A 14,239-nucleotide genomic window follows, 5' to 3' on the forward strand; every position below is an offset into this window, starting at 1 on the left:
TCCTCAACTTTCGACATGCTTCCCTTTGTCCTGTTTTTATTCCTCATTTTCCCTGCTGCTCTTTTGGTCGTTGTGCAAAGTGCCGATGAGCTGCCAGGCGTCAGTTTCCCAAGTGGGGGTACAGGTTTCAATCCAGGGGGTAAGTTGACTGAATGAATCACACAGGAATTCCTGTAAAGCATCACGAAGGAACATGGTACTCCAAGTATGCATATTTGTGAGTAAAGACCAATTCATTTTACTTTTACGTACTTTTTCTAGTCAAGTAATAAGACTACTGTTACTTTTCTAACATCACAAAGGATTACATTCTAGAATACTTCAACATGTGGGTAACATCAGAATTTCTGAAAGTGGCACCTTTCACCATCACCACTAACTACCGGTAGTTACTTTTATAATCAAGTAGCAGAATTAGTCAAGAACTGAGTTACCTTTAAAGTAATGAGTATAGAAACTAATTTACTCTTTCAAATTTAGATTTGCTTCCAAAGGATTTCCAGCTTGTGGGGAAAATAAAACAAATTGTGCCCCCTACCTGAGGGCCAAGCATACCCCCCGCACCCCTCTCATTCCCCATCTCCTTTTTATTGGATTTGTCCAGATTCGGAAAATGGGTGGAGATACTTTGTTGTTTTCTATAGCAGTGATTCCCGACCTTTATTGAGCCAAGGCACATTTTCTAAGTTCGAAAAATCACATGGCACACCACCAAAAAAAAAAACTGTCACAAAAACAGAATACAAATGACTATTTCATACTTTTTGCCATCTCATCCTTTTTTTTGCCATTTATTTGTTCTTTCTGTCACTATAAGTTGCTGGCATAGATGGACAACAATACATTATTTTTTATTAATAAATAATTGTCTCATCAATTAAGTGAAAGTTAAGCTCTCAGGGCACACTAATGTGTGTACCGGGGTACACTGGTTGGGAATCACTGGTCTATAGGCATGCATTTCTGGGCTGTGACTGTCTTTAAATATTTAGAACATACCTTTGTAAACACTGCAATATAAAAGGCCTACCTGTGTTATGTAAACGTCTTAAAACAAAAAGAAAAATACTGTACATACACAAACTCGCACATGTAGCTCAGACAGTCTTTGCCTTAAACACTATTGAGAATTAATAGCCACCATCAGCGAAGAACTGCAGGATTTCATCAGAAACCAAGGAAGCGTGACCCTTGCTTTGGTTGTGGCGTACGATGTTGAACAGTTGGGAAGATGATTTGGCAAATAATACCTCAAATAACCTCATGGCATCGAGCAATAAGGTTAATGTTGGTCCACCGTTACTCACTGAAACAACTTTTCCTTTAATTCAACATACAGACAATCGTATTATTTTTCACAGAGAGGCAAGCATGTCAGTAGCTTTCTGGTATACGCGTTTCACAAGCAGATCTTTTGACTTGTTGTCTCTCGAGCCGCCCAGAGCACAAAGATATCTGAGTCACGGAGACAAAAATGGGCTGTGACTAAGAGACCTGGAAAAACAATAATCTGTAGGTCATTTTCCACTACAGTATTTTGGTCTTCTCTATTCAGATCCTAATTTCGGAACATGCCATACAGTCCAACACCTACCCAAGACGGTTTGTTTTGATATGTTGAATGATTAACCAGGTCAACATTAAGCACGTATTTTCTAGAATTACAGTATATGACAGCCAAACCGTCTTCCTCTTACATCATATTTTATAACACCCCTGTCCTAACCTCACGTAGAACATTCAGTTCTGACAAATATTTACCTTATAACAAAGGGGGTGGGGGGGAGATGGTAGCGCAACAAAGTTGTGTTGTCTAATTGTTTAAAATTAAAACAAATGTCAACAAAAATAAACTATCTCATTTGTTTTTTTAATAAAAAGAAAAAAAAATAAACGAAAGCGCCGTCTGTTGGAGCAACATCAGCAGAGCAATCATCTAAACAGCGTCTGTCGGTTCGAGAAAACATTTCAACAATACAAGCAAGGCAATTCTCCGTTAGAACTGCAAAATAATTGCAATATGTTGTTTTCAAACTAAAGAACCAGTTAATCGCTTTAACTGTGACTTTTTTTTTTTAATTTTGTTTTTTACTTTGAACATGCAGTACAAAACACAGAGAACACTATGTCCTGTCAGTCCAAAACGTAGTAGGAATAGGTTAAAATTTCCTAATGAAGCATTCATTTATGTATTGATTGAAATAGTGTTGTATACTGTACGGCATAGGTGTCAAACTCAGGTCCTGGGGGGCCGCTGTCCTGCATGTTTTCCAAGTCTCCCTGCTGCAACACACCTGATTCAAATGAACAGGTTCAATGTCAGGCTTGCGCAGAGCTTGCTGATGATCTGATCATTTGAATCAGGTGTGTTGCAGCAGGGAGACTTGGAAAACATGCAGGACAGCGGCCCTCCAGGACCTGAGTTTGACACCTATGCTGTACGGTAACAGTGTCATTTAATTTTCTTTTGGACCTGTGTAGACCCATGCATGGTGGTGTCGCCACCGTGTATAAGTGAAGCCGATCGTTACAGCCTGGAGGCTCTGCAGAGCATCCATCAGATGATGGATGATGACAAGGATGGAGGGATTGAGGTTGAGGAGAGTGTGGAGGTACGATGTTTTCTCATCCTTCCTGAAATAATTTCATATCCTCACCCAGTTGCAAGAGACATGCAGGATTAAAATCAACGACAACAGGTGCTTTGGCTGAAGAAAAAGTGCTACTGCAAGGATAGCAACAGTTTAACTTGGCTTTTGGCCCCCTGACAAATATGGTTTGCTCTCATACATTTGGCACTCTTAAAATATTGCAGCACACTGACCCAATCATCTAACTCATAGGTGTCGAACTCAGGTCCTGGAGGGCCGCTGTCCTGCATGTTTTCCAAGTCTCCCTGTTGCAACACACCAGATTCAAATGATCAGATCATCAGCAAACTCTGCGCAAGCCTGACATTGAACCTGTTCATTTGAATCAGGTGTGTTGCAACAGGGAGACTTTGAAAACATGCAGGACAGCGGCCCTCCAGGACCTGAGTTTGACACCTGTGATCTAAATGTTTTTAATTTCATAGTGCGCATTGCACGTTTGTGTATGTGATTTTCGTGATTGCCCTTTCACCTTCCAGAATGGACCTCCGAGCTCCATTATATAAGGCCTCAAATTACGGTTGCCGTAGAGACATCAAGGAAGTGACATGAGCTCGTCACAGCTCAGTCCCAAGATGTCTTCAGTCATCAAATGAAGCCTTCATCTTTATCCAAGGCTACATTTCTAGACACTATGCAGACAAGTGTCTGTATCTATTTTAAATACAGAATCAAACGACGCCACGTGAGGTCACCCGGGGCAAAGAAGTCCGAGGTGAGGGACCAGATAAAACCCCTATGGTGAGACAAATTACATAAGGGTGAGAAGGGTAAGACGCCCTTCCACTCGCCCTCGGTGAGTGGCGCTGAGCAGGTGCGGGCATGCTTATTGCCTGTAAGTCACCCAAGTTGATGAGAGGATAGAAGCATGCGGTTGATGGGATGGGATGGGTTCGAAGTGTAGTTGTTGCTCCTCTGCATCGAGACGAGCCAGATGAGGTGGCTCTAGCGTCTGTTTAGCATGCCTTCTGAACGCCACCCTGGTGAGGTGTTCCGGGTCAGTCATAAAAGGAGGAGACCTTGGAAAGAGCCCAGGACATACTGGAGAGACCATGCCTGCCGGCTGGCCTGGCAGTGCCTCGGGAACCCTCCGGAAAAGCTGGACGAAGCGGCGCGAGAGAGGGCTTCCCTGCTCGAACTGCTGCTCCACTAATGAAACCCATAAATCATTGACCAAATTTGTTCAGTCTGAATGTATGCATTTAGCTGAGATTTTATTTAGGCTGTGAATCAAATGGCCTTCCTGAATGTCAAAAACATTGGTGTGCAAATTATCCAATTACTAAAGCAGGATTCAGAGCACGCGATCATAATATTGTATATCAACCAGAAACAGAAACTGCATTTATATGAAGTGTGGAAGGCAGAAGTGTTGATCCATATGTGCAGCTCAAGTTCATGAACTTGAAAATGCTTCACCAGCCAAGTGTAAATGTATGCTGGTAAGTGGAGACACATTACTTCCATAGCCCCACTCCTCAATGTATACACAGACTAGAATGCTAAAAATACACTTTTCCAGTCAGACCTGGACACACAGTTGGTGAGCAAGCACGTGTTACTTAGCCAGTATGCAGATAAAATGTTTTCATTTGCTTTTGGAGCGCCATGTAAATGAGGATAATGTTGACAGACCATAAAACTTGCAAAGAAAAATGCACAGGAATAAAAACTGTGGAATTCTAGCTCAGAATATGGAGACCTGACTGTATCTTGCCAACGCCTTTTCAATTTGATAAGTCTAAAAAAACAAAACAAACAAATGATCCTAAAGCAGAAAACATAAACAAAGGAACAATACAACTGATCAATTGATCAGATTAGTATTTTGGATTTCAAGGTGTTTTTCAACCTGTTGCTGCTGACTCCAAACCTTTTCTTAAAATCTTGCAGTTCATCATTGAAGACATGAAGCAACAGCAGACCAACAAACATAGCCACCTGCACCGAGAAGACCAGCACATCACAGTGGAGGAGCTTTGGAAAGGCTGGAAGTCATCTGAAGGTGTTTGTCCAGAAGATGAAATATGTACAAACATTTGAAACTTTACCAAGTGTCACTTGTTTTCTCACTTCCTAGTTCATAATTGGACCCAAGACGACGTTATCCGCTGGCTCAGGGAGTTTGTCGAATTGCCGCAGTACGAAAAGAACTTTAAAGACTTCAAAGTCAATGGAAACACACTCCCGAGGTGATAATATTCTGTGTCCAAGCAAATGTCTGAAAACACACTCATCTTAATTAAAACAACAAGAACAACAAAAACAGCATCCCTCTGCCTTTTCTATAGAATTGCAGCCAATGAGCCTTCATTCCTGAGTGGCCAGCTGAGAGTTCAGGATCAGAGAGACAAACAGAAGCTCAACATCAAAGCTCTTGATGTTGTGCTGTTTGGACCACCGACCCGTAAGGAACATGGATGAAGGCTTGTCTCTTTTAACACAAGTTTCCTCAAAATGTGAAGGACAACTCATGACAATGACGATGCTCGGATTGAATTTTTACTCTCAGAGAGCTCCAGAGATTTTGCAGGTCTTAAATGATCAATGTCTGGATCAATAAAGCCCCTAGCTCCATCTTGCAAAATTGTACTCGTATTTACGGTACATTAGGTGCAAGATAACACTTCATTTCACCTGCTATTGATTATGACGACGTTGCAAAGAAGCAATCAACCACTTTTCCATGATACATTAAAAATCATTTTTTAATCACAACCATTTTTTTTTCTTCACAGGCCCCCCTCACAATTATATGAAAGATCTACTGCTCATGGTGTCAGTGGTGATGGGAGTTGGGGGCTGCTGGTTTGCTCAGGTCCAGAACAAAAGCAGCAAGATCCATATAAACAAGATGATGAAGGATTTGGAAAGTCTGCAGCGGGCTGAACAAAGCCTCCTCGACATGCAGGAACAGTAAGCACACAAGGCAAATTCCACCGTTCTTCATCACCAGGAATTGATGTTATCAACGTGACGATGCAATTTGCCTCCTATTCAGACTGGAGCGGGCCCAGGAGGAGAAACGTAATGTGGCGGAGGAGAAACAAAACTTGGAGGAAAAGATGAGGGATGAGATCATAGGGGCACAGGAGGAAGCCCATCGCCTGCAAGAGCTGAGGCAGGGCGCCGTCAGTGAACTAAGTCGCCTCCGATATGCAGAAGAAGAACTTGTGCAGGTACCTCACATGCATTCATAGCTAGCACCGTGCAAAGGTCACTCCAATTTAAACAAAGCATTTAAAAACTGAAATGAAATATCGTGGCCTCAGGTCCGTGCAGCACTGAGGCAGGCGGAAAAGGACATGCATGCTACTTGGACTGCCTCAGAAGTCCTCCAGCAGTGGCTCCAGTTGACACATGAAGTTGAGGTCCAGTACTACAATGTCAAGAAACACAGTGCTGAATTACAGCTCGCCACTGCCAAAGAAGAGGTGAGACATGGAAAAATACAGTCGAAACAGGTGTGTCAGAGAAGTTCCGGCTGCTTCATCAGGACAACAAAATTGTGGCTGCTTCATCAGGACAACACGCCTGCTCACTAGAGAAGTGTCCTTACTCACCCTAGCTGGCTCTGTGTGACTTTTAATTTTTTTCCTCCTCCCCAAAACTCAAAACGGTAATCGGTTTAACAGGTTTTAAGACCTGAACCACATCAAGACGGTCATGACGACAGAACTGTGGAGGATCTAAAAAAAAAAAATAATAAAATCCTGACTAGAGTGCACAAAGGCGTGGCAGAGAATGCCCGGGGAGCATGTTTGATTCCTGGGCGATTGCTATACCAGTGCCGGAACCTTTCTGACATTCATTGTACGCAAAGCAACTAATAGTGACTCATCATTTCATTCTGAATATCTTCTTGCATCCTTTTCTTCAGGCAGAAAAGATTAAGAAGAAGAGAAGCTCAGTGTTTGGCACTCTGCATGTCGCCCACAGTTCATCTTTGGATCAGGTTGACCACAAGATTCTCGAGGCAAAGTGAGTCGCATAGTAACTATAGTTAGGTTTGACTTTTAGTCTCCCAAAGTAAACGGGTCTCTCCAAGAGGAGATAAATAAAGCACTAACGTCTATCTCTCTCCAAAAGGAATGCCTTGTCAGACGTAACCGCATGCCTGCGGGAGCGTCTCCATCGCTGGCAACACATAGAGTGCATCTGTGGCTTCCCCATCATCAGGAATCCTGGCCTTACCAACCTCACCGCTCTACTCTACTCAGAGTCACTTGCTGCTGGTTTTCCCCGAGTCCCTCAGCCATCTCACTTATGGCACAGCTCACTTCATGGGTCAATCGAGGACCTGTTAGAAGAGTCTTCCGCGGCGCTGCTGTCTCAAATTCCAGGTGAGGTACCACTGCAAGTTTTGTCTTTGTTGTTCAGCGATTATGTGGAGTGACTTGGTCGTTAATTTGAAAAGTCCGCCGACACTGACTCCGAGTTGCAGCCCTTTCAAATCAAAAGTTATGATTGTATACTATGTGTCATGAGTAAAATCAGAGCCTTCATTTTAAAATTGATTCTGTAACCTCAAGTAGAGGTTGCTTGCTAGATATTTTTATTGTTGCGCCCCAATAATCTTTGGGAAAAGTTAAATGCAAAGAAGTCATTGGACAAAATTGGACAAAATTACGCAGTCCCAACCTCCACCCTTACAAATGAGTTTAAAGCAGTGCCCAGCATGTGCCAAGTAGTAATCGTAAGTGTTCATGTGAAAATGAAATTCTAATGATGTGTTAGGCGTGGCCCACCTTTTTGTACTTGTTTCTGTTTGCTGGTTTGCAACGATTGGCTTTGCTGATTGGCTTACACGATGTCTTACTCTAGTTACAGGTGTACCACTTAAGAATTCCCCTCGACCTCGAACGTCTACCATACGCCGATCACGCCGTCACGGCGTCACACAACCGCCTACCACTCTAATCTCGGCAGACCCTGACCTTCTCATCCCAATTCGAACTCCCTATCCTTGTTTCGATGAGGATGACGGAGTCTTTTGCAAAACTGTAAAGAAACAGTAAGTCTCTGGTACCTTCATATTCCAGTACAATGTTTTTCAATCTTTGATTCAAATTGTCGTTATCCTTTTCCTTGTTTCAATAGAGACTCCCAAGAAAGGTTCTCAGATTCCGACCATTCCACTTCACCTCCTCATAGCAAAATGTACCCTTGTTCCCCTGCCGATGGCTCCCATCGAAAGCTCTACCGTGACGAAACAGAACCTCTTGTCGAAAGGTCTCTGACAAAGCCTGCGACTAAAGAAGCGGAAGCCGACGTTGAATCTCCTCCAGTTCGAAATAATTCTCTGGAAGAACTTGAAGCTCCTGTAGATGTTTCCTGCCGGAAGATGGTGAAAGATAAAGCTCTGGACTGTTCTTTGGAAAATCCTTCAATGATGATGTCAAAAGATGGATCGTTAATTAAGGCGTCATTCAGGAGGCGATCCAGAGGTGGGAGTGAAAGTGCACCGGATTTTGTAATTAGAAAGGTATCGGCCAGTGAATTAGATGCAGAATTCCCACCTTGCAAAATAGAAATAATAGAGGACGTAACAGACAATTTATCGAGGAGTCTACCAAAAGATCGAGGTGAGTTTCCACTTGAAGTCAGGAAGATTGTTTGGGATGAAGTGGAGGCATCAGAATTTGGACAAAAGAAGTTATCAAGAGCAATGATGGGGGCTTCGGTAGACACTGCCTCAAGAAAGCTACTGGATGGTTCAGAGGGTCCGTTTGACTTGGTCGCCAGAAGGATTACGAGAGACTCAATGGGAATGTCCTTGGATGGAAGTCCTTGTTGGCAACCTGATTGCTCTGTGAGAGGGACACCCAAAGACAAAATGGCTGAGGTGCCTATAATACCCTCAAAAAAAATCTCAAAAGAGGGGTATTTTGCAGACACTTTTTCTGCACAGGCTGTCCCCAGAGAGGAAACAGAGCAACAAATGCACCACACATCTTCAACGGAGAAGCTAGAATTGGGTTCCGAAGCCTCAATAAGTCGGAGGCAATGTAAAGTGGAATGTGACGTACCTCTGAGAAGGAGAGCACCTCGATTGTCGAGAGATGAGCAGCTTACACAAGAAAATAACCCCCTCGAATCACCCATAGAAGCACATCGTCATCAAGTAGTGAGGGACGAATCTGAGGAGTCTGAATCAAACTTAGCGCCCGGTGAAAGTGAGCAGCCAGACCTTACCGCGACCTCCGACGTGCCATGGAAGCCATCTGCAGATATTTTTGCAGTTGGTCCATTGAGCCGGCTTGTTTATGACGGCATCCTAGAGAAGTCTTGCAACTCCATGGCAGCAACCCCAACGAGCCTTTCTGCCTCACCTCCCAACGTTCCCCAGAACTTTCCCAAGATTCAGGCAGTGTCAGAGCCACCAGTGGCGCCAGCAAGAGGAACCGACCAAACCAGTCCATCCTCGACTGAAGCGAAAGATGACAGAAACAGGGATAAAGAGAAGAGCAAGAAGTCCTTGAAGCTTAAAAATCTTTTCAAAAAGAAAAATGAGGCAATGACAGAGAAGGTACAAAGCGGTCTCCAGAAACTCTGACGATGGGATTGAGCACACATTTATCGTATCCACTTTTATTTTTTTCCCCCCGAAATGAAATCATCCAGCGGAGGTTTCATTTGAACCCTTTCAGGTCCAGCGGTTACTACAAGTAGACAGTTTATCATGTTATCAGGTTACAGGGTGTATGAAAGGATTGAGGTATTAATGAAGCAATATTTTTTGAGACATTCTTCACAAAACATCAAAGTGATGTTCTGCTATTGTCTCAAAGTAATGGCCCGAGATTTGAAACAAATAAGCACCTAATCCCTTCAAAAGCCTGCTTTTTTTTCCCTTTCAGGAAAATTTACATTTCACTCGGTCATTTGATGGATGTCCGTTTATGTTGACATAGGGATCATAATCATGTAACTGAGCCCAATTGAACTCCAGGTGGGTGCCCAGCGTGCTTTGAAGGGGGTTAGTATTTTTGGACATTTTGACATGGGTTGGTTGTACATTTCTACCTGTTTTCTTGGCTGTGGATCGGAGATCAAGTCACAGGGATGACACATTTATCAAAAAAAAAACGGATTCGATGACACAAAGGTCTTATAGATGTGTAGCTTATATATGAATGTGATCATCGAAAGGCGCCCTTAGTATTATTGACAGATGAATGCGCAAATATGTAAATAATTCACTCATAAATCTCTTACACTTTTACTTCATCATGTTTTTGTTTGATGATTAGCTTTGTACAGAATGGCCAATAATTGTGTTGTATTTTCATGGAAAACGCTGCATATTTGCTGACTATATTTTTTGTTCATTTCCAAGCAATATCAGCACTTTGGATGTGTTTTGTCTGAAAACTAAAAGTTTCTAACTACTGCCACGCCCCCTTTGTAATAAATACAATTTTCTGTCATCACAATCCCATTTATGTTTTGCCAGATCTAGTAAGCATGTTTCGGTGAAACTTGAAATATTGATGTCATTTACGGATCAACGTGACCCTCATTGTTTACAAACTCGATCAACTTGAGCAATGTTTCTTAATTATATATACCTGTTCATGAGACGTGTCACTATCATGTTTAATTGAATTGTTTCAAAGCAGATTTGAGCTTTTATTTATTTTTTCATTGCATGATAAACTTTCTTTGTTTCTTTATTTGAGGCCTACAATTCTGACGGAACTGTAGAAAGCGTAATATTATTGATTGCTGATGCCGCACATGTCCTTAAGAATAAAAGTCATTAAGCATTATGAATGTCCTACATTTTGCCCTCCTGTGCATTTTTTTCGAATCCGTTTTGAGTCACGGCGTTCTTTTGCAGCGTGCGCGTGAAATGCAGTAAAAAGTCCTCTCTAAGTCCTAAAAAGAAGAGAATAATTATATTTTAGAAAGTCATTTGCGAAGAAATACAAATTTACATGTGATGCACAAAATAACCGTTTAATTATTTTAGCATTTTTTTTCTTTAAAAAAAAAATAAAAGGGAGGAATGGATTTAAATGAGAACTGTACTGTACAGTTCAAAGCTTGACAAGTACTGCATCGTTTCTCCACCAGGGGTCAGGAGTGCTTCATCGAGACCTGTTTATGATTTGTGGTTGTTCGAGTAAATCGGATTTGGCCCACAATGACTTTCAGGTACAAAACAATAATGACCAAATATTGTCCATGGTAAATAGTATAATAAAGTGTTTCATTTGAAGGTCACTTCTTAAAGCGAGCAAGCCCGCGCTGGTTAGTAGCAAAGTTTTAACCTGAAGGGTAAAGACAGTAAGATTTCAATTGCACAATGAACAACAACTTGCCACTAAGTGGCACTTAGTGGCAAGTTGTTGTTTTTGGCCATGATCATTGGCTAAAAACGGCTGACTATATACATGGTCGTTTTTTTTTCTGTTAAAAACGCCTTACTATACACTTTACATGGTCATCTTTTTCGGCTAAAAACGCCTTACTATACATGTTTTTTTTCGGCTAAAAACGCGTTACTATACCTGTACATGGTCGTTATTTTTGGGTTAAAACGCCTTACTCTCCATGGTCGTTTTTTTTTTCGGCTAAAAACGCCTTACTAAACATGGTCGTTTGTTTCGGCTAAAAACGCCTTACGATACATGGTTGTTTTTTTCGGGTTAAAACGCCTTACTATACATGGTCGTTTTTTTCGGGTTAAAACGCCTTACTATACATGGTCGTTATTTTCGGGTTAATACGCCTTACTATACATGGTTGTTTTTTTCGGCTAAAAACGCTTGACTACATATGGTCGTTTTTTTTCGGCTAAAAACGCCTTACTATACATGGTCGTTTTTTTTCGGCTAAAAACGCCTTACTATACATGGTCGTTTTTTTCGAGTTAAAATACTTACGATACATGGTTGTTTTTTTCGGGTTAAAACGCCTTACTATACATGGTCGTTATTTTCGGGTTAGTACGCCTTACTATACATGGTTGTTTTTTTCGGCTAAAAACGCTTGACTATATATGGTCGTTTTTTTGGCTAAAAACGCCTTACTACACATGGTCTTTTTTTTCGGCTAAAAACGCCTTACTACACATGGTCTTTTTTTTCGTGTAAAAACGCCTTACTATACATGGTCCTTTTTTGCGCTGAAAACACCTTACTATACATGGTCGTTTTTTTCGGTTAAAAACGCCTTACTATACATGGTCGTTTTTTCAGCTAAAAATGTAGTCCAAAAATGCCTTACTATACGTGGTCGTTCTTTTCGGCTAAAAACGCCATACTATACATGGTCTTTTTTTTTTTGGGCTAAAAATTTAATCCAAAAATGCCTTACTATACATGGTCCTTTTTTTCGTCCAAAAAGGCCTTACTATACATGGTCGTTTTTTTTCGGCTAAAAACGCCTTACTATACATGGTCGTTTTTCTCGGCTAAAAATTTAATCCAAAAATGCCTTACTATTCATGGTCGTTTTTTTTGGTCAAAAACGCTTTACTATATATACATGGTCGTTTGTTTCGGCTAAAAACGCCTTACTATACATGGTCGTTTTTTTGGGGCTAAAAACGCCTTACTATAAATGGTCATTTTTTTCGGCAAATAAATTTGTCCAAAAATGCCTTCCTATACATGGTCCTTTTTTTCGTCCAAAAATGCCTTACTATACATGGTCCTTTTTTGCGTCCAAAAAGGCCTTACTATACATGGTCGTTTTTTTCAGAAAAAAACGCCTTACGATACAAAAAACGACTTCAATAAGCCTTACTTATCATGTTGGCCAAAGAAAAAAGGGATATGGTTGCAATCTCTGGGGATTGAACACCCAACCTCTAGTTTGGGACATGGTTTCTCTACCCCTGAGCCACACCACCACATAACTTTGTTTGTTTTGTGTTGTCTTCAAAAAAGCTGCAAATGGTGGTTAAAGAAAAATCTGACCTTGCAAAGACTGGGAATCGAACACTCAACAGCTTGATTTGGGAGTTCAGCATTCTACGAGTGAGCTAACCCACCACAATGAACCTTTGGGTTGTTTTGTGTTTTTCCTCAAATAAGTTGTTTATGGTGGTTAAAGAGTAGACATTGTTGCAACAACCAGGGATCGAACACTCAACCACTCGTGTGGCACTCCATCACTCTGCCACTGAGCCAAAGCACCACATAGAGCAGTAGAGTTCTGTTGTTTTTATTAATTATGGCCGTTTCTTTCGGCTAAACCGTCTTACTATACATGGTCGTTTTTTTTCGGCTAAAAACGCCATGGTCTTTTTTTTGGCTAAAAATTTAATCCAAAAATGCCTTACTATACATGGTCATTTTTTTCGTCCAAAAACACGTTACCATACATGGTTGTTATTTTCAGCTAAAAACGCCTTACTATACATGGTCGTTGTTTTCGGCTAAAAATTTCGTCCAAAAACGCCTTACTTTACATGGTCGTTTTTTTCGTCCAAAAACGCCTTACTATACGTGGTCGTTTTTTTCAGCTAAAAACGCCTGACGATACATGGTCGTTTTTTTCGACTAAAAACGCCTTACTATACATGGTCTTTTTTTTCGGCTAAAAATTTCGTCCAAAAACGCCTTACTATATATACATGGTTGTTTTTTTCATCCAAAAACGCCTTACTATACATGCTCGTTTTTTTCAGCTAAAAACGCCTTACTATACATGGTAGTTTTTTTTGGCTAAAAACGCCTTACTATAAATGGTCGTTTTTTTCGGCTAAAAATTTCATCCAAAAATGCCTTACTATTCATGGTCGTTTTTTTCGGTCAAAAACGCTTTACTATACATGGTCGTTTTTTTCGTCCAAAAACGCCTTACTATACATGGTCGTTTTTTTCAGCTAAAAATTTCGTCCAAAAACGCCTTACTATACATGGTCCTTTTTTTCATCCAAAAACGCCTTACTGTACACGATCGTTTTTTTCGGCAAAAAATTTAGTCCAAAAATGCCTTCCTATACATGGTCGTTTTTATTTTGGCTTAAAATTTCATCCAAAAACGCCTTACTGTACATGGTCGTTTTTTTCGGTCAAAAACGCCTTACTATATACATAGTCGTTTTTTTCAGCTAAAAACGCCTTACTGAACATGGTCATTTTTTTCGGCTAAACATTTCGTCCAAAAACGCCTTACTATACATGGTCGTTTTTTTCGGCTAAAAACGCCTTAATATACATGGTCGGTTTTTTTTCGGCTAAAAATTTCAGCCAAAACGCCGTACTATACATGGTCGTTTTTTTCGTCCAAAAAGGCCTTACTATACATGGTCGTTTTTTTCGGCTAAAAACACCTGACTATACGTGGTCATTTTTTTCGTCTAAAAACGCCTTCCTATACATGGTCGTTTTTTTCGTCTAAAAACGCCTTACTATACATCATAGCTGTCAAAATCAGGTCCTGGAGGGCCACTGCCCTGCATGTTTTCCAAGTCTACCTGTTACAACACACCTGATTCAAATGAACAGGTTCAATGTCAGGCTTGCGCAGAGCTTGCTGATGATCTGATCATTTGAATCAGGTGTGTTGGAACAGGGAGACTTGGAAAACATGCAGGGCAGCGGCCCTCCAGGACCTGAGTTTGACACCTA

At 41.1% G+C, this 14,239-nt stretch overlaps 1 protein-coding gene across 2 annotated transcripts; it reads left to right on the forward strand.

Moving 5' to 3' along the window:
- On the forward strand, positions 1-9,227 carry LOC147200226 (stromal interaction molecule 2-like). Of its 2 annotated transcripts, none has more exons than XM_086119958.1 (12): positions 1-139; positions 2,482-2,612; positions 4,545-4,656; positions 4,732-4,843; positions 4,943-5,058; positions 5,390-5,567; positions 5,653-5,830; positions 5,924-6,085; positions 6,532-6,632; positions 6,741-6,994; positions 7,482-7,665; positions 7,752-9,227. In XM_086119958.1, the coding sequence occupies exons 1-12, from the start codon at positions 16-18 to the stop codon at positions 9,205-9,207; spliced, it is 3,108 nt and encodes a 1,035-aa protein (XP_085976084.1). In that variant the 5' UTR covers positions 1-15; the 3' UTR covers positions 9,208-9,227. The 2 variants fall into 2 exon arrangements, with proteins under 2 accessions (XP_085976084.1, XP_085976083.1); XM_086119957.1 differs by having other exon boundaries at positions 16-139; positions 7,476-7,665.
- The last annotated feature ends 5,012 nt before the right edge of the window (positions 9,228-14,239 follow it).

Source organism: Hippocampus guttulatus, chromosome 9 (genome assembly GCF_054856545.1).
Source record: "Hippocampus guttulatus isolate MCC_2025c chromosome 9, RoL_Hgut_1.0, whole genome shotgun sequence".
Taxonomy (NCBI): Eukaryota; Metazoa; Chordata; class Actinopteri; order Syngnathiformes; family Syngnathidae; genus Hippocampus; species Hippocampus guttulatus.